At 42.1% G+C, this 25,000-nt stretch overlaps 2 protein-coding genes across 4 annotated transcripts in view; both read left to right on the top strand.

The window, feature by feature from the left end:
- greb1 (growth regulating estrogen receptor binding 1) overlaps nucleotides 1-12,472 on the top strand; it is a 41,469-nt gene extending 28,997 nt beyond the window's left edge. Inside the window, exons 20-34 of the mRNA XM_084058607.1 lie at nucleotides 14-129; nucleotides 718-911; nucleotides 1,375-1,888; nucleotides 2,948-3,104; nucleotides 3,811-3,913; nucleotides 4,589-4,744; nucleotides 5,149-5,285; nucleotides 5,490-5,651; nucleotides 6,357-6,561; nucleotides 6,987-7,149; nucleotides 8,430-8,548; nucleotides 8,957-9,189; nucleotides 10,982-11,182; nucleotides 11,616-11,754; nucleotides 11,971-12,472. Of these exons, the coding sequence (XP_083914733.1) occupies nucleotides 14-129; nucleotides 718-911; nucleotides 1,375-1,888; nucleotides 2,948-3,104; nucleotides 3,811-3,913; nucleotides 4,589-4,744; nucleotides 5,149-5,285; nucleotides 5,490-5,651; nucleotides 6,357-6,561; nucleotides 6,987-7,149; nucleotides 8,430-8,548; nucleotides 8,957-9,189; nucleotides 10,982-11,182; nucleotides 11,616-11,754; nucleotides 11,971-12,134 (2,763 nt within the window). The 3' untranslated portion in view covers nucleotides 12,135-12,472. The remainder of the gene's footprint in view (nucleotides 1-13; nucleotides 130-717; nucleotides 912-1,374; nucleotides 1,889-2,947; nucleotides 3,105-3,810; nucleotides 3,914-4,588; nucleotides 4,745-5,148; nucleotides 5,286-5,489; nucleotides 5,652-6,356; nucleotides 6,562-6,986; nucleotides 7,150-8,429; nucleotides 8,549-8,956; nucleotides 9,190-10,981; nucleotides 11,183-11,615; nucleotides 11,755-11,970) is intronic.
- Nucleotides 12,473-24,146: 11,674 nt separating this feature from the next.
- The window catches only part of lpin1a (lipin 1a), a 36,701-nt gene continuing 35,847 nt past the window's right edge, over nucleotides 24,147-25,000 (top strand). For all 3 annotated transcript variants that reach the window (XM_084061938.1, XM_084061939.1, XM_084061937.1), the window contains exon 1: nucleotides 24,147-24,282. The gene's annotated coding sequence lies outside the window, so the exon portion shown is untranslated. The remainder of the gene's footprint in view (nucleotides 24,283-25,000) is intronic.

Genomic DNA, 25,000 nt, shown 5'->3' with positions numbered 1-25,000 from the left:
GCGTGTGTGTCAGACATGGCTGAAGGTGCAGGATCCTGACTGGGTTCCTCGTACATACCTTCACCTGGAGGCCCTGCCCTGCATCCTCATCCTATCAGGAGCTGAACCACTGGGAGAGTCTCTGCCCAGGTACCTAGTTAATTCTACTCCACGCCCACCTACTGCCCACCGCTCCTCTTTCAACCCAGTCTCTCTCCATATCTCCTCTGATGGTCACTCTACCTGCTCCCTAGTCATTATACCTACTTTTTCTCCCCACCATTGGCCCACAGTTATTATCAGATTTCTGAACTCTGGATGTTTTCCTACTTGAAAACTGCCTTGGTCTGTCATTCTGTTCTACTAAGCCGTCTAGAGGACTCACGTCATATCTAACCGGCAGATACCTCTCTGTCTCTTCCTCGTCACCCACAACACACTTCTTCACCGATGACACACAACTTTGCCTGCCAATCAATCCCAATGACAAAACCAGCCTACAAACCCAGATTGATAATAACCTGCTTGGTCCACTGGATCCTAACTTGACATCCTTTGCCAGAAATCTCAGTGTTTTATTTGATTCAGATTTTAAAATTGACCTCCATGTGAAAAAAAGTTTTCCAATCCTGTTTTTAATTGCGTAATATTTTCAAAATGAATGATGATGATTAGTATAATCATAATTGTTATTATAATGTTGAGTTATGAGTGTGACTTGTCATCTCCTACCCCCAGGTCTCTCAAATACTGTGACCTGCGAGTGATAAGCTCCTCCTACCTCCAGCGAACCACACTAGAGCAAGAGCTGGGATTGGCCGCCTACCTAGTGAAGGCGGAGTCGCGCCCCCCACACAACCCCGGACCAGGAAGTGACCTTTTGGAGAGCGATGCGGAGAAGCTGAGCAGTACAGACAATGAGGAGGATGATGGTGATTACATACACACACACACACACACACACACACACACACACACACACACACACACACACACACACACACACACACACACACACACACACACAGTCTTCATCAGACTAGCTTGACTGGAAACTAATTATGCATAGTCTGCTCACTAAGTTCAGGCAGATATAATGGAGTGGGTTATGTGCATCTTCAGTGGTTTAATGAACTGAGTTGTGTCACTAGCAGCTGAATAGTGTGGCAGTTAATTGAACCTGCTCATTCCATTGTTGTTCATCTTGCTGTCAAACACCACCGCTGTGGAACACGTTTTTCTGCTCGCTCTCTCTCTCTCTCTCTCTCTCTCAAATCTACTAAACCTGATATTGTAAACCTACGGCACTCCACAATTTAAAATGCATTTATAGGCCTGTATGTGTGCATGCGTATGTGTTTAAAAACTTTAAATATGTATATGTTGTCTGTCCAGGGGACTCTCCTCCATCGTCCAGCCAAACCCAGCAGTCCTGCCCAGGCGGCGGCGGAGTGTCAGAGCCCTGCCCTGAAGCCAGCGCCACCTCTTCTGTTAGCCAGCGTGGACATGCAGCCCCCAGCCTGACCCAGAGTCAGCCGCAGTCCTCTTCTCACTCCCTTCCTTACCCTCCTCCATCCCCCCTCCACCAGCCCCACGGCCAGACAACAGTCAGTTACCCCCAGCCTTTATCCCAGACCGGTCCTTACCAGTTCCAGTCGTCTCTGCCTCCACCACAGCCTCTCGTCCACTCCCATCGCCGTTCCTCCAAATCCACTTCCTCTGACTCCACGCCCCCCCGCGTCTCTTCTCCTCACCAGAGCTGCTCCTGGGCGAGGGGGGTGAGTCGCCCTCCCTCCGTGCTCCTCTCCCGGGCGCTCTATGACATCATCACTGCCAGCGACGCCAGCGGCCTCCCGCGGTGCACATCCTTCCTGCCACACCGGTCTCTGGCCTGGGCTAGCAGCTTCAGGTACATAGTAACACCCGCACGCACGCAGGCACACACACACAAATAAAAATGCACGTTGCACAGTAGTTAGCCCATGTTGCCTCACAGCAAGGAGGTCCAGGGTTCGAACTCGACTGGAGCCTTTCTGTGTGGAATTTGCATGTTCCCCCTGTGTTTACATAGGTTTCCTCCCATATCAGAAGACAAGACATATGCCTGCCAGTGTCCTTGAGCATGGCACTGGTATGCTAATGGCACTGGTATGCTGGTACCCAGATGCTGCCTAGTGGCTGCCCACTGTTCCTAATAATTAGGATGGGTCGCATGCAGCGGTTGAATTTCCCCACAGAGATGAATAGTATACTGTAACTAACATAGAACTTATACACACATCACGTACATAACCGCCAGGCAGCCATCTATTTTCCTCATCGATTAGAACAATGGATGTCCTTAACAACTTTTGTCAGTCATTTCAGTAAAAGACAACAATTACGGAATATAATACCATACCACTACCACAGATATTTTGTGAAAGTGCCATGTAATGGTTGAAATAGACCTGTAATCATTGAGCACTGTTACTTTTATGTTTTTTGTAAGGATACGATTTTAAAATTCAAATACCTAACCAGGGACAAGGGTTGCAAATGACCTTATGTGGCTAGAAGCCCATATGGATGTAACATGTAACAATGTCTACTTGTATTGTCCCTGACAGACAAATAAATGAATCAATATACAGTATAAAGAAATAATGAAACCATCAGTCGCTTGGAGGAGCTGTTTACAGATCTCTAGTTAGCAGCATGCCCAAAGCAAATTCAAAACAACCCAAGCTTGGTTAAAAAATTAATTGGTTTCATTACTCATTTGTTTTGGCTAGCCAAGTATCAGTAATGTAATTTGATGTTTCCAGGGACATTTACAAACAAGTTCAGAAATGTTGGATATGTTGGACGTTTAGGACAGTTGTGTAATTGTTTATAGCCTATACAACCCAGGTGTGTGTGTGTGTGTGTGTGTGTGTGTGTGTGTGTGTGTGTGTGTGTGTGTGTGTGTGTGTGTGTGTGTGTGTAGGCCCCTGCTCAGTAAGATGATGACGTGCACTGAGCAGTCGCTGTACTATCGTCAGTGGACTGTTCCACGCCCGCTCCACATGGACAGCAGCAATCTGTCAGAAGGACGCAGTGATAACTTCCACCCACGCAGACTGCTGCTCAGTGGACCCCCACAGGTACACACTCTCTCTCTCTCTCTCTCTCTCTCTCTCTCTCTCTCTCTCTCTCTCTCTCTCTCTCTCTCTCTTTCTCTGTCTGTCTGTCTGTCTGTCTCTCTCTGTCGTTGCTGCTATAGTATACAAGTTATCGGTGCACATGGTTATGCCTTATTGCACTTTTTTATTGTTATGCTGCAAACTCTTCGATCGGCTTTTTATTATCTTAGCTTTATCATTCATATGTTGATGTTGCACAGTATTGTGGACTTTACCACACTTGCATTTCACTGCTTGTACCTGTATGAGTAGTGACAAAGAAACCTTCTTGATTCTTACTTACTTGCTGTACAACCAGATAGAACGGTGAAGCAAAAACGCATTTCTGTGTCTCTAAAATGTGAGGCATCAGTCATCATGAACACACCAGTGTTAAGTTACTAGTGTGAACTCTGTTGATTAGTGCACTGTTTCTCAATGACAGGTCCAGGACCACCAGGGGTTGAAATGGACCCCTGAAATTCTGAGAGTTAAATACACGCATTTTACATTAATGGGTCCCAGAGTTAAAAAAAACGAAACAAAAGAAAACGGTATCAAATAGACGTGTGGCCTACATACATATCAAATTGGGGTCCTTGAACTAAAAAGGTTTGAGAATTAGTGAACATACTAGCACACATTGGATATATAAGGTTTAACTCTGGGCTGTCCTGTTCCTGGTTAGGTGGGGAAGACGGGGGCGTATCTCCACTTCCTGGCTATCCTGTCTCGGATGTTGATCCGACTGATGGAGGTGGACATCTACGACGAGGAGGATGTCAACTGCAGTCAGTACACATCATCATGACGCTTTGATGCCATGTTGAACTTTGGTAGAACCTGTGTGTTGTATACTGTAGGTACCTGGCCATGATATTAGTCAGCAAGACTACTGTCCATCATCCTCAATCTGTTGCTTCTGTGATAGAGGTGCCAGCAGTAGTGATGTCATTGTTTGTCATTACATGAAGACTACATAAATGAACACAAAGTAGATTTTTACTATATGATTTTTAAAAAGTTTTTTTTTCCTCCACTTATTAGTTTTGAATACAACCAAAACCATTCCCATTAATTACCAGGAATCTTTGTTTTATAAATTGCATTGACGCAATCCGCATTAGTCTTGTTCATTTATTGTGTGCAAAAAATGTGAATGGAATCACTACTTCCGGTTCCTTGGTCACAGAGCACAGAAGCTACGTATAAAACTGATCAATAATATTTGTATTTATATCATGATCAGTTAGCTACAAAAATTAAAGGTTCTACCAATGTTCAACATGGCTTTAAATGTTTAATACATCTGTTAAGTTTCTTTGTGAATTTGATATAACTTTTAAATTGTAGTTAACAAGAATTTGTGTGTGTGTGTGTGTGTGTGTGTGTGTGTGTGTGTGTGTGTGTGTGTGTGTGTGTGTGTGTGTGTGTGTGCGCGTGTGCGTGTGTGTGTGTGTGTGCAGGTTCCCAGGTAGAGGGAGTACAGTATCACCCAGCAGGTGCTCGTTGGCCCAGCCTGGATGTTATGAGGTCCATACCGTTTGACTTCGTCATCCATGACCCCAAATACGATGATATCAGCACCATCTACTGCCCTGGATATAAACCCAGCGCTGAAGGTACACACACACACACACACACACACACACACACACACACACACACACACACACACACACACACACACACACACACACACACACACACACACACACACACACACACACACACACTTACACATTCAGACTCTGTTGGCAACTGTATTGTACAGTGTGTAGACAGACATTTAGACCAACAGACAGTCAGGTAGGTAGACACTAGACAGACAGGCAGACAGAAATGGGTTAAGTATTCATGTAGGTGATCTTTTTTTTAAAACATGATTGTTTTTTGATTGATTGATTGAATATTTTATTAGGCAAAAAATGTAAGGTCCGTCCAAAAAAGTCTTTGCAGTCTTGTTTCCATTGGGGTCCTTGGTATTGTAACTTGGTCTTGACTCTGCCCCTTTTGTTGTTCCTAGGAAACCCTGTGCGTCAGGAGGACGTGTACCTGCGCAGACGGACGTCCAGGATCAAGTTGTCCAAATATGCAGCCTACAACACCTACCATCACTGTGAACAATGTCACCACTACATGGGTTTCAACCCCAGATACCAGGTCAGCACACACGCACGCACGCACGCACGCACGCACGCACGCACGCACGCACGCACGCACGCACGCACGCACGCACGCACGCACGCACGCACGCACACACACACACACACACACACACACACACACACACACACACACACACACACACACACACACACACATTCAGACTCTCTCTCTTTCTAATGCTATTCCCTGTACTTTCAGATGTATGAGTCAACACTGCATGCATTCACCTTCTCCCATCTTCTCCTGGGAGAGGAGACCCAACTCTACTTCATCATCCCCAAGTCGAAAGAACACTACTTCAGCTTCAGCCAACCAGGAGGCCAGCTGGAGAGCATGAGACTGCCCCTCGCCACTGATTGGGTAAATAAGCTGTCAGTTAAACCCAAGATAAGGACATGCCTTTGAGACTCCCTATTGATTGATCGCATACCATTAAGTCCTTGCCCAGCCGGCTCAGGTTTGAATCGACCGAGGCCTTTTGCTGCATGTCCTACCCCATCTCTCTCCTCCCATTCCCTGTCTCCGTCCACTATCACTATCAAATAAAGGCTTGAAAATGCCCCCCAAAAATAACTTTAAAAATAAATAAATATACGGTATACATCCATTTATTCATTTATTTATTATTAATAGAGTAATGTAAAAAATCATAATAATAAAGTCTATATAATAATTTTCTTCTTTTAAATCACTTCTCAAAACCATTTTACAGACTAGCTTTTAATTAAATGATGCTTGTTTGTGTCCATTATTGATTTATTGTGCTGCATGTCTTATTATTGCACATATTACATTTTATATTTCATTCAATCATTGAGTCTGTCTCACATAGACAGATCAGACAGTGACAGATCAGTGACAGACACATAGCAGTTCCTCTATTTCCCCACTATGTGGTGCCATTGACCAGGATGTTACTTTGAGCCAGTTTAAATACATTTAAGACAAAAATCAACACATTCCTGGAGTTGGAGCTTAAGTTAAGTTGTCTAACGTCACACAATAGATTCACAATAAATAAGGCTCAGATAAAGGTGTTAAAGCTGGTGTTTGTTCATGTCTCAGAGTCCTGACTGCATCAAGAGCCCCATCTTCACTCCGACCACGGGGCGCCATGAGCACGGCCTGTTCAACCTGTACCACGCCATGGACGGAGCCTCACATCTCCACATCTTGGTGGTCAAAGAGTACGAGATGGCTGTCTACAAGAAATACTGGCCCAACCACATCATGCTGGTGCTGCCCACTGTCTACAATGGAGCAGGGATAGGTAGGCCTGCTACTTTTTCATCCTTTTAAACTTGTAAGGTTTGTGGTTTTGTTTGTTTGTTTGTTGTTGTTGTCATATTTTCATCAAACCATCTTTTGAGTTTGATTCCATAATGTCATGCTTGCAGTTTTACAAAACTGAATGATATATGGAATTTAGAGTAATACATAATCATTTAAAAAACAAATACATGACAAAGTCAAATTGTTCCATTTTGAGCAAGTCCTTCATGGTTGGTCAGTGATATTATTTAAATGTTTTTGTTGCAACAGAGGTCTTAATTCTAAAGTTTCTCCTTTTGACATCTGGACACTACTCCATGGAACATTAGTGAAACAAATTTGACCTTTTAACCTGATCCTGTCTTCCCCTCTCCTCACTAGCCATCCACCCTAAATAACCACACCCTCTCTGTTCTATGATAGGTGCAGCCCACTTCCTGATCAAGGAGCTGTCCAGTCACAACCTGGAGCTGGAGAGGAGCCGTCGTGTGGAGGGAGGGGGGCCAGCGGTGGATGTGTGGCCCTTCATCATCCTGGCTGATGACTCCTGTGTCATGTGGAACACAGTGGACCTTGATGCACGCAGGTACACACTCTCTCACTCCCTCTCATCCCATACTCAATGAGTGCGTTCGGAAATGCGCTCTAAAAATCTGCTCTGATTTCAGAGGGCTCTGTTCTGATATCAGTTCATTTGCTCGGGTGGCGCAGTGGTAAAGTAGCTGCCCACCACCGTGGAGCCTGGGGTTCCGAATCCACAGTGGTGCATCAAGCTCTGTCGAGCATCTACACAAACGCAATTGGCGGAGGTTCTACGTTCTCCCGGTGGGGGCTCCTCACTGGCAGGAGAGCCAGTAGGTTACGACAGCAGTGACAACACACATAAATGTGTGTGGGGAGGAAAAAATTGGCATAACGACTAAATTGGGGAGAAAAAGCTAAAAAATAAATGTAAAGAAATATATACTATATATATATATTCATTCAATTCACACCAAACGAGCTGCAACCATCACATTTGGCATGGACTTCCTCCTCCATTGATCAGAGGACACTCTAGGACAGCCTAGCTTTTCAGCACAATGATCTGAAATGACGACATGACAAATGACGACACTCCAAACACTCTGAATTATCAGAGAGCACCTGGGGTGCACCCCAGCGATAGAGCGTATTTCCGAACGCATCCAGAATTCTGTGAGACTGCTGAGTTCTCAATTGTATCAGTAGTACTAGTAGGACTGCTACTATTTCTACTGTACGTACTGCTACTACTACAACTGTACGAATTTCAACCCGACGCACACTACTTTGTGCGACTGGTCGGCTAACGGCCCTCGCAAAAGGCCCTGAATCGGTGTGAAGTAGATAATACTCAGACCTACACCAACCTGTGTCTTTGATGGTTTTTATTCACTAACACAAATACAAACATACATACGATGAGCACCTCGCAAGTGTCTTTCTCTTCCCCCCTAACATAGGCATCAAGCATGTCATTTGAGCCTCTCTCTCTCTCCTCTTTGAGATAAGGGAATGGTACGGAATTTACGACCCACACACTCTGAGAAAGGACCCAACTTATGAGACATTATAGAGCTGCCTCAGTTAATGACTCCAAACAGGCAGTATTAACCTTCATATATGTATGTATTTTACCTATGCCTTTATATGTCGGCCTACCACACTGGTATAATCCTAAATAAGCAGTAAATACACACATAATTATAATCATAATAATATTACAGGCGCTGAAGGCATGGAAAACCTAACAACAACCAATATTACTATTACTAGTACTACTACTGTATATACTACTGCTGTTACTACTCCAGTGCTAATGATAAAATGTTGTGTGTTTGGTAGTGGTCCAGTGGAGCGTACCGTGTCACTGAAGCAGGTTCTACAGCACATGGAGGCCTGTCCTGACCTGGCCCACTATGGGATCTGTGGCATCAGGAAGTGGAGCGGCCGAGGACTCTCAGGTCAGGGTTCATGAGGTTATTCTGGACGCTGGGGTGGAGCTGGAGGTTGGGGATTCAGGAGCTGTACTGAACATAGTTCAAAGTGCAAAGTGTATAAATGGAAACTGTTGCATGACGGTTTTAGGCCCCGACAATAGATGATCTACAAGCTGTGTGTGAGCTTTTAGATTGTCTATTTTGCAGATGATAATATGTCTTGACTTACCAGGTGAATGCTTCACAAGTTAAGTTTTTAAGTACAGTAAAATAATAAATATACATGACGCCTATCCAAATATAAACAATAATGATATATATATATAGTGTGTGTCTCTGTACCTTCCGCCTGGACTCCCAGACACATACACACACACACACACACACACACAAACGACAGCAAACGTATGTATGTCTTCTTATCGTGTGCAGGGAACAGAGGCAGGGAGTCGTTCTCCAGAGGTCACCTCCATGACTTTGTGCTGCTGAACGTGGACCTGAGTCAGAACATCCATTACGACCAGAACCGCTTCACGTGTCACGACGTAGACTTCACCCTGAGAGCACACAGCGCTGGGCTGCTCCTCTGTCGCTTCAACGCCTTCAGTGTCATGAAGAAGCACATTGCTATAGGAGGATACAAGACCTTCATTATCAAGACCAAGGTATGTGGCTGATCATCTGCCGGAACCATGTACTGATCACCAAATTGCCATACAGGATGTTTAGGCTTCAAAATCATAAATACACACACAGACAAACACATACACACGCACATACAGTAAAATCCCCTGTTAATTTAACTCTGAGAGCAAATGTAACCAAGAACATTATTACAACACATCTCTTTATCTCACGAACAAAGGGGTTCTACCGTTGCGCCTCAGCCTTAAATGGCCAGTCCGGTGCGTCACAAGGGTAGGGACAATAGATGCAGAAGAGATGAACGCTGGAGCAACACGGACAATTTAAGCCTTTTATTGTTTAGCAAGTAAAAGTTTACTGACGTTTCGGTCTTTCGACCTTCCTCAGAGTCATGGGTGGCAGCATCTAAGAAGGCATATATATACACACAGAGGTAGGCATGTCTGTGCTCTCAATAAACCAATGGTAGATGGCCCTCTGTTTAGTGGTAATTACATAGTACTTTTTTTTTCAATTTAAAAATTGTCAAAAATGTGTCTAAAGTGTTTTTGCATTGGCCTAATATTCTTTGTCCCATATCATTATATGTACACTGTTTTAAACTTACCTTATCATGGCATTATATGGTTACACTATTTTTTATATCCTGTAATATGTTAAATGGTCCATATGCCCTGAGCTAACCCTAATCATCACTGATTGTCGCAACCTTGAGACTGTGATGTGTAGTACTAGGTAATTACCACTAAACAGATGGCCATCTACCATTGGTTTATTGAGAGCACAGCCCATGCCTACCTCTGTGTGTATATATATGCCTACTTAGATGCTGCCACCCATGACTCTGAGGAAGGTCGAAAGACCTTAACGTCAGTCAACTTTTACTTGCACCTAAACAATAAAAGGCTTACATTTTCCGTGTTGCTCCAGCGTTCATCTCTTCTACATCTCTTTATCCATTCAGCTGACAAAGACACATTAAAATAACCGAGGCAATTGCATTCCATCGTTGAAAGACAAAGACGTGTCCAGTAAACATTATAAGCAGTGAGGGTTTTAAGAAAATCACGCAGAACAAAACGTATTCCTCCTTTCATGTAACTTCTTCTGAGTGGTATTGCCTGCACTGTATGCAATAGAGAGGGGGAGTAGGAAGGAAGAGTATTTTTTCGGACCTGTGGTCAAGCAGAATGATGGAGCCCTCTATGTATGATCTTTATAATAAATTTGAAAAGGCGCATCACATCATGTGAAGAATTTCTTTAAATCAAAAAGTACCATGTTAAAGTGAAGGCAGTTTTCTGACAATGTTCAAATTCAATTGCAGCAAAAACATTACAGAATACAATCGTAATAAATAATTGCGATCTCAGTAACGAGCAACATAACCGTAATTATAATTTGTCCATTAAAAAGCCATCATACAGCCCTAATACATAATGGAAGAGTCATGATGACATCTGGTTTCAGGGTCAGAATCTTTCTTGTCCGCAGGCCATAGTGACATTTGGGATTACAAGAATTCACCAACAACTTGTACTATTTTATTTTACAAGTCACATAAGATTTATGAATTAGAACAGGATCTCTCAGTGCAAGAGACACAGCTGCTCCATTTTCCTAAATATGATATCATAAACACATTTTTCCAAATTCCAAGAAATGTGTAACTTTTACAAACACATGTATATTCTTGAAGAAAACAAGTGAGGGCGATGTTGTAATTTTCTATGTACCATCCTGTGAACATTTGAATTGAATTGAATTGACTGTTTGCTTAGATAACTTATTTAGATGTTGAATGTTCTCTAGATGACAGATGTTCCTACCTCCGTGGGGCCGTCACAGTACGTCTGTGCCCCCGACAGCAAGCATCTCTTTCTGGCCACACCTGCCCAGTTGCTCCTGGAGAAATACCTGCAGCACACCAGTTACAGGCTGTTTCCTCTCAGCACCAAGAAATACACTCACCCTGTACTGTCTGTAGACTGCTACCTCAACCTGGGACCTGAGGTTAGTACACACACACACACACACACACACACACACACGCACACACGCACACACGCACACACGCACACACGCACACACGCAAACACACACACACACACACACACACACACACACACACACACACACACACACACACACACACACACACACACACACACACACACACACACACACACCCTGTACTGTTTGTAGACTGCTACCTCAACCTACCTGAATGCAGTATCTAGTACACGTCACGCACACACTCAAATAAGCATTCATGAACACATACACATATACACAGCCAAAACAATAAGTGGACACACACATTACCAGTATGAATTATTGTATTGGTTGCTGTACAATATAATACATACAATACATTTTCAATTATCTCCCACTCATCCCATAAATTATCAATAATGTTGACTCCCTCCCTGTCCTCTCTTTGTAGGTGACTGTGTGCTTCGTGAGTTCGAGACCCCACTCCATCAACATCAGCACCACAGGCCTGCTGTTCGGAGGCCTGCTCCTCTGTTTCTCTGACTTGTCTGTCACGCCAGGCTTCCTCAAACAGTTCACCTTCCTCAAAGGTACGCTAACACACCCAACTCATGCACACACACACACACACACACACACACACACACACACACACACACACACACACACACACACACACACATCCACAACACAATAATAGCAGGCATGCGCATCACTAACACCCGGCGGTGTGCAGTGCATATAGCAAGGATATTATGTGATTGACTGTTAATTGCCGATGCCCCCCCACCCCCTCCGCCCATCAGGAGCGACTCTGTGTGTGATCACTGCAGACCGCAGCTCCCTGCGGCAGACAGTGGGAAGACTGGAGCTCGAGGAGGAATGGAGGTTCAGGCTGAGCGACGAGTTTCAGACTGCCAACGCCAAGGAGGACCGGCCACTGTACTTCCTCACAGGGAAACACATCTGATCTGCAAACACACACACACACACACACATATACGTACAGCAGCAAGACCATGGCATCCATTTGAATCACATCAGGATGTATATACATGGTCACAGTCCATAGACTGCCAGCAGGACGTGAATGAGGAGTTACAGACTGACAACTCCCAGGACAGCCAAACTCACCTCTCCTCCTTCAAGCATCTTAACTTTTACAATCAATTTTTTTGCCAAATATACAACATGCATAGACACATCATGTAGCTTACAGAGTGACATCCAGACAGAAGTCAGTACATGGGACTACACAACTTCACATCCGTAGGGACAGACGGCAGACTGCAGATGTTTCAAAGACTTACCGTGAACAACCTGTAGTGTTTGTGAAGCGTGTTCCAAACATGTGGAGCATGTAGCAGAAAGCTGATCTACCTAATTCAGTACAGATTCTTTTCATCTTCAGAGTGAGCCACGATTGGGAGCGGAACAGTGGTTACCGACACTCCAGCAAAGTATGGCTGAGAGATAGGAGAGGAGCTTTTCTAGAATAGCTTTGCAAATAAATAAAAACAAATACTGATCCCTTCATACTGCTAGACCAAGCAAGACGGTTCTTTGGTACATTAGGCAGTGATGTGTACCATAAGTGTCCCCAGTGATGAATCATGAAGCAGAGTGACATACTGCATCCAAAGGTTTAAGGATTCAGGGAAAGAACCTTGAGGAACTCCCTTGGAGATGGGGAGAAAGGCTGACATAATGTTACCTATCATAACACACTGGAATCTTTCAGAGATATAATTGTGAAACCATAAGCAACTAACATGGTCAATACCTAAAGAAGACAGGAGTGGTCGACTGTGTCAAAATCAATTTAGCTAAATCTATTAAAAGAGCAGCACAGTTTTGATTTTCTAATGATGTTCTTAATGATGAGCTATCATTAAGGACCAATTAAGTTGCAGATTTAGTGCTATGCTTAGGCCTGTAGCCAGGCTGAAAAGCAGATACAATTTAAACACAACAGACTGAGAGCTACACAGGACTTGACTGTTTATTTTTGCACACTGTTGAGGAATGAAACTTGATTTCAACCAGTCAATTTGAGTGTGAAACTCATCTTCAGCTTCTGCGTGAGGTCAGCAGTAAGGCTAAACACCCACATTTACACATACTGGATATAAATCCATTCCTTTGAATTTGGATTTAACCACACATTCTAAATTGCTTTGCTGGTAATGACAGAAATATAGACATATATAGACGGTAATTGAAAAATAACTTCAGGCACTAATTATCACAAAACATACATTTGCAATAATGCAATTCTTACAATATCAGTCAGTCGATTAGAAGTAGAAGCTCTGATACCCATACTGTCAGTCTTATGAAGGACTACCTCCACTCTGAGGATTATTTTGGGGGGCTGGCAGGGGGAGTGTTGAGATACATGACATATCAGAGTGGACACATGGACACCAAATAGCTGCTGGCTGACAAATCAAGGACAGGGAGTCAGGTGACAAATATGAACCTTGGAGCACTGGTTCTCCACTTAAGGTCTCCACTTAAGGTCCACTCACCAAGAATACCAAGAAGCTACTGCTTCTTGGTATTTGGCGAAGGTAGTATGTATCACTGTGGATAATTTCCTTGCGTTCTCCTAGTGACACAAAACACATATTTGCAATACAATATCAGTCAGTTTTGAGTAGTATCAAGTAGGGATGTGGTTAATCAGACTAATCAGACACAAATATATTTAAAAAACATTTCTCCATTCCTCCAAAAAGTAAAAGAGAATAATTAAAGTTGCAGCCCTACTAAAGATGTCTCACAAATGGAAGTACTGCACTCCAGCAGGTGGTGGTGATACAAGGTCAGAAGCCACTTTTACCTCAGTTAATCTGTTACCCTCCAATATACTGTGTTTCTGTCTAGTATTTCTTCATATAGGGAGCTACCAGTGTTTGAAGGTGTTGGAAGTGCTGGTTTATATCAAATATTTATTGCAATACTCCCCCCTGGGCTTCTCCTTCACCCAAACAGAAAAAAGACATCCTGCAGGAGGACACTTTGTCTTATTTTATATTTTGTACAGTTTCTTTGTGTACTGTTTTTGTATACCAAATGTTTTGAAAATATTCTTGTCAGAATAGTGTTATGTCACAAAAAGTACTAAAAGGACATAGCCACTGCATGTCCAAGAAAACTGTGCTTCTGAAACTATTTTTCTACCAGGATGTTGTATGTTTTTCTTTTTAAAATGCTGTTTTTAATGTTTGATATTGGTTGTGGTGACCGAGTACTGTACGCATCTGAATGTAGAAATGTACATAATGTATTAAATGGTTTTCTGGAATGATTTTCTGTTTTTGTTATCAAGGTTTTCAAAGGCTGGGCTTCACCATTATAAGTCATTGAAATCATAAGCTCAAGTCATTTGGCTCTCATATAAACGTATCAACTCAGTACTAAAAAAACAGCAAAGGAAGTGGAAATATTGTCAAGTCAGAAAATAAAAATGCAAGACTTTGACACAGATGTAAATTTAAGCCTGTTTTATTATTTTATACTTAGTACAGACTATAGCTGTGCACCCACAGCCAGGGAGGCAATCAGAGTTATGTGGGTTGTGGGTATGTTCTCTTTTCTTTTTTTTGACAAAGTGGTGCAGATCAGATACAAGTTATACCAATGTGGTTTGCACATTCAACCTCGGGCCATGCAAGTCAAAAACACAACTTGTAACAAATGGAATCTTTAAACAACAATGAATTGCAACAAGTACCAGCAGGCTCCTAAAAGTGCGATCAGTGAGGCTTCAGGCTACTCTAGATTGACACGTGTACGGATGAGTTCCCTGGATATAAAAAATTGTCTGTAGGCTATAATCAAACAGTCTTCAGGTTTGGAATGCTGCAAGTAGAAGCAGGAGCTCTGATACACATACTATCAGTCTTATGAAGGACTGCCTCCACTCTGAGGATTATTTTTCTTTGAGGGGGTGGGGGGGGCGAGGGTCATGAGATACATGACATCAGCGTGGACACATGGACACCAAATAGCTGCTGGCTGACAAATTAAGGACAGGTGGCAAATATGAACCTTGGAGAACTGGTTCTCAACTTGGGGTCCGGGGACTTTTCAAACTACTACACGGATGAAGCGTTACTAAGCGTTCCAACATTGGGGACCTCCATGCTAATGCTTCTTGGTATTTGGCAAATGTAGTATTTAATTTATCATTGGATAATTTCCTTGCGTCCCGTAGTGACACAAAACATACATCTGCAATAATTAACTATAATTACAGACGCTTGAACCACTGGTTCTCAACGTGGGGTAACAGGGTCCTTAAGGGGTTTCCAAGGGGACTCAACTAAATGATTGATAGTTAGGAACCAAATGGATCCTTTCAAATCTGTAACCCTGAGAGTGTACAAATGGACCTTTATGGGTCCCTTGGGTTCACGGTGTGTGTGTGTGTGTGTGTGTGTGTGTGTGTGTGTGTGTGTGTGTGTGTGTGTGTGTGTGTGTGTGTGTGTGTGTGTGTGTGTGTGTGTGTGTGTGCGTGTGCGCGTGCGCGTGTGTGTGTGCGCTTGTGCGTGTGTGTGTGTGGTAGGAGTGTGTTGTCTCTGAAGCAGTGTTTTGCCACCCTGGACCCTCTCAGGTTTCTACCAAGCACTCCATTCCCAGAACTCACAAAATACAAACTGTATATAGAGGTTCAAAGAAGAACCATCTTCAGAGTCACACAGGCACCATTCACTGCAACGTCGGTACTGCTACAAAACTGGAATGAAATCCTATTTCAAGTTCATACGGAGTGGTCCACTTGGTGACCTGCACTGAAGAAATAAATACAGAATCTCATCCAGGGAAAGTTATAGAACCAAGACAGGTGGTCAGCTTGATTCCTTTAGAATTAGAAGTAACACAAATTATATCTGGTCTTTAAACATCGATGGAACAGGACTCTCACATGGATCATTGATAAAGCTTACGTCAGGTTCCCACAGCTTGACATCTGGGAATTAGTTTGGAGGACATTTTATAGAAGCTGTGAAAGGAGGACGGTGGACAATGTACCATGGAACAAAGAGCCAATCAAAGACACAGGAGGGCAGAAAGTGAAGATGGCAGCTTCAATGAATCCTGGTCCTTGGTAAAAAAAACAAAAAACAGATACAGTATACAATATTACTTGTCTGTGTGTGTGTGTGTGTGTGTGTGTGTGTGTGTGTGTGTGTGTGTGTGTGTGTGTGTGTGTGTGTGTGTGTGTGTGTGTGTGTGTGTGTGTGTGTGTGTGTGTGTGTGTGTGTGTGTGTGTCTCTCTCCCCTGGCCCAGGGGGATTCCCTCTCAGCCTAGCACTAGCAGTAGATGCTTTGGTTTCCCACACGGGAGACCGGGGTTCAAATATCAGGTCTTACGTGTTGTATGTATGTAGTATGTATTCTATGTGTATATTAGGGAGAGTGCTAGAGAGTGATTGATTTATAGAGCTATATATGTCCGTCCAGAAAAGAGGAAGTGAGTGTATGGGAGCTAAATAGAGTAATATAAGGATAAGTGGTTTTGTGTGGCTTCTAGGTGAGCCTGTTGCAGAAAGTTAAAAATGCGATTAAATGTATCTTAATGCAGTTTGTAATAGATCCAACATACTGTTGTTTTAAATAGATGTAGCATAGTGATGCATTGAATGGATGCAACATACTGTACTATTGCATTTGATAGCCTTGGCTTCTGGCGTAGCTAGACCGTGGTTTGTCTGTGTAGCATACAGTATAATACCACCTGAAATGTTCTGGAAGGCAGCAGCTATGCCACCTTTATTCACATCTAAATTTCCAATCCACTGTGTCTGCAGGAGCAATGCAACTTCTGTGAATTGGTGTGGAAAGAGGAGAGGAGAGTTTGGCTGGTGATGTGCCTCTCTTGGGTTGTGTGTTTCTCAGAAGTCACATGAGGACACATTGTTTGTGTCCTCAAAACACTTCACTTATTATGATGATGTAACATGAAGATTTATCAAGCCCTGTGCTCTTTCTAATGAACTGTGCATTAATCCAGTGGTTCTCAAAGTGGGGTCTGTGGAACCCAAGGGGGTCCTTAAGGAGGTTCCAGGGGGTCCCCAGAGAAATTAGTTCATATAGCATCAAAGTCTGTTTAACCCTTGCATTGTGTTAGAAACCTGCTGACACTTTTGGTGTTAGCGGGTCAAATTTGACCCGGGATTTAACTCAGCCCAAAATACTCAAAAATGTATACATTTCTTTTTTTTCTCCCACACCTCATAGCTGACTTGTTATGCATTCATATCCATGTAAACACTATTTAAAATATTATTTCGGGTTAGGGTTAGGGTTTCATCTTTCAATATAGCGATCAATTGTAAAAACAAATATATATATAATTGTAAAGAACCCAAATACGTTTTACACTAAAATATTATATATCCTGGGTGAACAGACAATGCTTTAAGTTGGTATCCTTTTATTTTGTGTTTTGAGCCAAATGATTTTATTTTGAAAATACTTTTGGACGACGTTACTACCTGCGCGCAGAGAGACAGTTTGACACAACAGCAGTGTGGAGACGCATGCTGTTCCTTGCTGCAAAAAGATCGCATATTGTTTATCTTTTGAGATGATCAATTATAGTTTTAGAACCCCCCGAAGAGGCATAAGGTTAGTAGCCATGGACTGTGCTTACTGCATACAAAACAACACAGGGTTTTTGGTTATAAAAGGACAGGTCTTTGCTAAAAATGCATTGCTTGTTTTGTTAACATGCTGTTCAGCATAAGGTATATTGAAGGACTTTGAATGAAAGAATTGTATTTCTGCAACAAAGGCATATGATGCTATGGATGATAATAACTAACTAAACCAGAGTTAGAGTTAGTTAGTTTACTACTCTTTCTGTAAAATGTGTTGACATTGAAAGGTTTGAATTGTGAATTGCAAAGGAAGGTACTTGATGTTGCAGTATTTCATGCACCTTGGTTAAAAAACGTAATTATTTCATGTCATTATATGCACTTAAAAAAGGTTACAAAAAGGCATTTCATTATGTTTATATTGAGTTAAAAACAACTGCTAAAAAAAGGAAAACTAGTTCATTAGAAGTGATGATGTTGAAGTCATATTATGTCTTAATTCATTGTAAAGTAATTACAGCAATGCTGACTGGTCAAAGCCATGTTAAAAAGTACTTTGAGTACAGTTTTTGCTTATTTACATTGTAGCTTATGTGAACTAATGTTATGGTATGGTTGTTCTTTCACAAAATGTGGGAAACTAACAGAGTATTTTTGTTTGTGTTTTTGTACTGTCTTGTCAGTTCTTACGGTGGTCTTTGGATTTTAATAAATTCATAATCATCAGTTCAAGTCTTGACCATCTTTCGGTGGGGGCCGCTACAATAATAATTCACTCATTACATTTCCTATAATGAAGACAATGGATAATGCTGTTATCTGGCTATTATAAACAAAATACAAAAATAAATGGCTTGTTTTTTAACTTAATATTATTAACAATAGTGACATCTGCAGTGTTACGGGTCAAAATGTACCCATATACATTTATGTCAATTGAATATTGACAATTTGGGGGGAATTGAGCCACACTTCTCTGCCGGGTCATATTTGACAGACGTCATTTTTTCAGCTGTTTCTGAGGATATCCTGAAGCCTTGTTCCAATAAAGAAATGTAAAGGGTACCTATTTAAACTTGAAAACAGGTCAAACATTACCCTAACACAATGGAAGGGTTAACCACTTTAACCCGACATACATCGGCTATTTTTAAAAGCAATTTTAGGGTTCCTGGCACTAAATATTTTCAGATGGGAGTCCGCAGCCAGATACATATTAATTTGGGGGTTCTTGACATGAAAACCTTTGAGAAGCACTGCATTAATCAAGTCATGTTTATGAATGTTGTCATCAACAGTTCTTACCTCCCCTGCATGGCCTCAAACCTACAGTACAGGCTTCAGATTATTCAAAACTTATTATTCAAAACTTGTTATGTAACTGTCACACGATGCAAGGGGCCACCATGCCAGGTGCCACCCCACCACCATGTCACTTCCTGTTCCCATTCAGGGCAGGGTTGGGAGGCATTGCCTTCTAAGGAAATCCAGGATGTTGTTGGATATATTAGTTAGACATTGAAATGCACAACAGACTGAGAGCTGCTCAGGGCTTAACTGTTTATTTCTGCACACTATTGAGGAATGAAACTCGATTTCATCCAGTCAATTTGATCCTTAGCCTGTGCATGAGGTCAGCAGTAAGGCTAAACACCACATCTTCTGTATAAACATTCAATTCCTTTGAATTTAGATGCAAACACATACATTAATATGACATTAATTGTTACTTTACAGTATAAGGTCATTGAAAAATAATAACTTAATTTTTCATACAGTAGTCATTAATTCTTGTGAGTGCAGCAATAATTCAACAGTATATGTACCAGGACATTTAATGAGCAGAGATAAGTACTTACTGTATGCATAATGATCATGAGACGAGGATAAGGCATCTTTATGGGTTCACTAACCTCAAGAAAGAACTTGACATATTTATGTAACATTTATGGTATTATATAACAACATAACAAGCAACAACATGCTTCTATACCTCTCATGATAGTTGAAGTTACTGTGTGTGTGTGTGTGTGTGTGTGTGTGTGTGTGTGTGTGTGTGTGTGTGTGGTCTATATTTATACAGTAGGCCATGTGCCTACTCTTTGAGGACACTGGGTGAACAGTCAGGCACTTTACTGAACAACAGAGCCAAGTAGGACGAGGCCTTCTCCAACTGTTTACAACATGAAGACTAGAGCTTACATAACAGATTGTCTTGTGGTCAACATAATTGAGAAAAAAACATGTGTATATCATGTATTGCCTCAATTTGCCTGATTCTTACATGGTTGCACGGCACCAGAGCACAACTAATTATAAATCCCCCATAACCGCTTAGACCCCATATACTTAGTTCACTGGGGTTACTCAGGGTTCTATACTAGATCCTCCAGTTTTAGTATTTCCCTTTACACCAAATCTCTTCACCGAAAATAACAGATCTACAATCTCACAACGCATTGCGATGCGAAAACAGATCAGTTAATGTTCTCCCCAGAATAGGGGCATGAGTGTTCCTGTGGTTAAGTGTTAAATGAGCCTTCTTTGTTGTGGAAAGCTAAGCTAATGAGATTTCCTAATGCTGTGGAATGTGTCCCAGTCAGTTCCAGTACAGTATAGGCTACACCACGCTGAGGGAGGGATCAGCACTTCATTCACTATGCCCAAAGCAGCCAGCCTTCTGATTGGTTCAGAGAGCCCATCCTCTTTGACAACTCCCCCGTCACCCTGGCAACGCCTTGAATGCATTCTTGACCCCTCGGGTTCCTGGGAGAGATCAGACCCCTGTCTCAGCAAACTGCATCTCTCCCCTTCTCTCTCTCTCTCTGTCTCTCTCTCTGTTTCTCTCTGCCTCTGTCTCTCGGTCTCTCTCTCCCCCTCTCTCTCTCTCTCTCTCTCTCTCTCTCTCTCTCTCTCTCTCTCTGTCTCTCTCTCCCCCTCTCTCTCTCTCTCTCTCTCTCTCTCTCTCTCTCTCTCTCTCTCTCTCTCTCTCTCTCTCTCTCTCTCTGTCTCTCTCTCTGAGCCCCCCTCCCTTCATTGTCTCTCTCACACATGTCACGAGGAAATACCGCAGAGTGCAGCATGAGGGCTGTATCAAATATCGACCTGCCCACTTGTTAACCACTTGTGTCAAAAATACACACACACATTAATTAACATGCATGCAGGGACGCAGAAGCATGCACAAACCAACCATATAGTATATATAGACCCACCCACATAAACAAACAGAGCACATGCTTGTACACATGCATGTGCCAAACACACACGTCAAATGACATTCCATTGACAAGGTGTTGTTATAAATAACAAAAGCTCATAATTGACCACTGTAACCCCACTGTATGTACTTTGTTGTACATCAAATAGCAATCTACATGCTCACAGCGCGTGTTCGACCTAATATGTTTTTCAATTTCTAAGAAGAGAGACAAGATCAAAATAATATATTTCCATTCCATCACTAACCAGTCTAGCAGAACAGACTGGTTAAAGTTGGTTTCTCAGCATTTCCACGAAACAGAAGGATCAAATGAATTGGATAAACAGTCATGAACCTTTTCATTAAACTGACTTTCAGTATCCTCAGAAATACCATTTATTTTTTCATTTAATCTTTCTTTCTTAGTGTTTCTTCATCCAGGCCTATCCTCTCTCTCTCTTTGTCCATTAAATAGAAACTCCTCCTCAGGAGAAGAACAAATGTTGTTCTTCTCCTGAGGAGGAGTTTCTTAGTTCCTAGAATCTCACCACACTTTGTTCCGTACAAGGCCCGTGTTTTGAAAGTGCGGTGCGTGTCTGTGCACATATTTGTGTGTACGTGTCTCTCTCTCTGTGTGTGTGTGTGTGTGTGTGTGTGTGTGTGTGTGTGTGTGTGTGTGTGTGTGTGACTATGTTAAGACACAATGAAACACGCGCATGCATCGCACACACACACTCTTCCCAATTTAGCTGCTTATTGCACCTCCTTCCTGGAGAAACAAGATTCTACCTCCCCTGATGCAGTTACCTCATGCATGTATAGAATGTGCATGTATGCATGCCTGTGTGTTTGCATGTGTATTTGAAAGCAGGGTGATTTGTGAATGTGCATGGTTGCATTTGAGTGTGCATGTGATTCTGCATGTATTGCTGAATTCCTGCAATAACAAACAGGCTGTTTAAGTTCCCGCTCGGCTGTGTTTCCTTCTAGTTGCTGGCCAATGCCGGGGGTTACTTGGGGTAGCTCGTAGCTGGGACAGGGAACTGATGATGTCACAATGAGTGGAACTACAGAGCTGTTCTTAGAAATCTTTGGCTGGGATTTCTGGAAACAAAGTACAGTAGCTGCTGACCAAGGGCTGGGAACAACAAACAACATGGAATAAGATTACACTTCATCTGATTAGATAAGATGTATAACTGCACTCTGTTGCTGCTACTAAAACATTTATTGCTTTTTTTATTCAAAGTGTCTATGAGTGTCTAGTTTTAGTACCATTTTCAATCTGGCATCCCTATTTTGAGCATGTCATTATAGGCGAACATTTTCAAAAGTGTTCACACACAAAACAAACCTAAAGTAGAAAAACAAAATAGCAGATCTACAAGTTCACAACACATCGTATCACAATGCGTTGTGATCAGCTTTGACGATTGTTTCGCTGTAGGACTAAGTATGAAATAGGGCTTAAGTGGTTGAGTAACTGTATTTTAACCTTTACAGTTTACACCCTCTCTCGAAGAAAGATATTCTTGAGTTTGTCTGTTAAGGAGCACTTCACACATTTCAACCTCATCTTGACCTATTGTCAGCCTTCTGTTTGGTCCTTGACCAGCTGGCTCCTTCTGCATAGCAGCGGTTGTTTATGCTGAGTTTGCTAAACATGAGAAAGATATCCAATATCCAACTCTTGAGAAAGCACACTAGATTGAGATTCATGATCACATATTCATCTACTAAAGAAACATCCACACAGTAAAATAAATGGCCACTGCTACTTAGTGCTGATGCTGAAATGTATTTTTTATTTCAAAAGCGTATTGTCTGTATGTGTCAGTGTGCTTGTCTGTGCGCCATTGTTGCTTGTATGGGCAAATCCAAGCATGTGTCTATCTACCGTCTGATTTACGTGCAGTGCAGATGTACTGTTGCTTCACTCAGCATTAATTCTGTTTACCCAGCCTCACTCCCACAGAAAAAAACACATTATCACCCATGTACTTCTGATTTCCTCTGTCTGTCTGTCTGTCTGTCTGTCTGTCTGTCTGTCTGTCTGTCTCTCTGTGTCTCTCTCTCTCTCTCTCTCTCTCTCTCTCTCTCTCTCTCTCTCTCTCTCTCTCTCCCTGGTTAAAATACACACATGGCCAGGCCAGGATTGGTAATGTGTCCTTCATGTGCAAGGGTCCTTGCTTGCTGACAGCACTGTGCTGGCCCCACAGTCCTGTACGTACAGTAAATGGTCAGCATTTCTATAGAGCCTTTTACTCATGAATAGTGAATACAGTTGCTTTCCAGACCCTGCCCACTGGTAAGTGGCTGATTGGGGCCCTTGTAATGGGCATGGGAAAGTGCAACCAGATGGTTATTCAGTGAGCTATCAACTTGTTTTGTCTTATACCTTTCAGTATAACACACTACAATAGGCCTACAACACGCTACTAATGACATGTATATATGTAATTTGATGTGTTGACATACAGTATGAGCTAAAATGTCATAACTATTCTTATCCACTGCACACTTTGGTAAAATGTAGTTTTACAATGCAGAAAATAAGTCACATTTCGCCATTGCTCAATCACAACACAGGATGTAGGCCGTTAAAAGAAAGTAATGAAACAAGGCTGTGGTTTTCAGATTAAGCATAATCTGTTTAAACTATACTGTTGCCACTTGGTTTAGGCTGCTGGGTTTCATTGTACTTGTCAGTACTTGTATGTCAGTAGTAGTACAGTATACGCGCGCGCGCACACACACACACACACACACACACACACACACACACACACACACACACACACACACACACACACACACACACACACACACACACACACACACACACACACACAGAGAGAGAGCTATGCCCATATATGGAGCAGATCTCTTTATGGGCTGTATACAAACTTTTTCAATGCAATGTCATTTAATGAAGCAAAAACAACAACGGCTCATTATTATCACCAGTGGTGAAAATAACGATAATGAGCCACATCATTATATGGAGGCACCACAACGTTCTATGGAGTGTGACGTCACGTCAGCGCCCTCAGCCTACTGGTCTGTCTCAGACTCTTCTCTCTGGGAGGAATAACAGTCTTTAAATACCGCGGCAGCAGCACTGACCAGTCTCATATATCACTGACACCTCCGTGTGTCCGTTGATCATAATGTTTCTCTTGTTGGCGAACAGATAATAGACGCTTTGAACGATATAGTCGCCATTTGGTGGATATATATTTTTCCCCTTTTTTTTGGCGGATGACAGAAAACCCCCGAAGCGATAATCGGTGTCAGTAAATAATGTATGTATAATATATAAACAACATGTACTGTGTATTAGCCTGCACGTTTTACGATTGGCATGTTGCTATTTATTTATAAATGCAAGGAAAATAGAAATCGTGGTGTTATTATGTGTGTTGTGTTGTGTTGTTGTTATACGGCATGTTTGTTTTGCTCAGTGCAATGTGCGCCTGTTTGAATGAACGCATGCAGCGAGCCTCACCCCTGTGCAGATGTTTACATGCCTACAGATGTTTACATGCCTACATGTTGTGATTTCATCTCATAGTTGTGAATGAGCCCATGGCACGAAAGATCTATTTTGTCCATTCGTTTAAGGAAGGATTGATTGAAATATTGAAGTAATTCATGTTTAGTAACATTCATCAAATGTCAAATGATTAGGCTAATGCTGAGTAGCTACTCAGAATTAGCCTAAACATTTGACATCTTCCATATTAGCCTATGTAAACAGCGAAGTGTAAACATGTTTACATACTACATAGACAATATGAGTTTGCAAACAGATTGATTCATTGATTGATTGATTGAATACTTTATTTACAGTTTGCAAACAGTACACACGATTATAAGGATAACACAAAAAGCCCTAAGGGCTTGTTTCCATCGTGGTCCTGTGTATTCATAGAGACATTTACAACAATATACAATAATATGCAAGACATCTGTCATCAACACTAGTAGCATTAAAAAAAACGTGGGCTATATGTAGGCTAC

Source organism: Gymnoscopelus microlampas, assembly GCF_963454915.1.
Source record: "Gymnoscopelus microlampas genome assembly, chromosome: 1".
In the NCBI taxonomy this organism is placed as follows: domain Eukaryota; kingdom Metazoa; phylum Chordata; class Actinopteri; order Myctophiformes; family Myctophidae; genus Gymnoscopelus; species Gymnoscopelus microlampas.
This window is presented reverse-complemented; position numbering and strand designations above follow the sequence as displayed.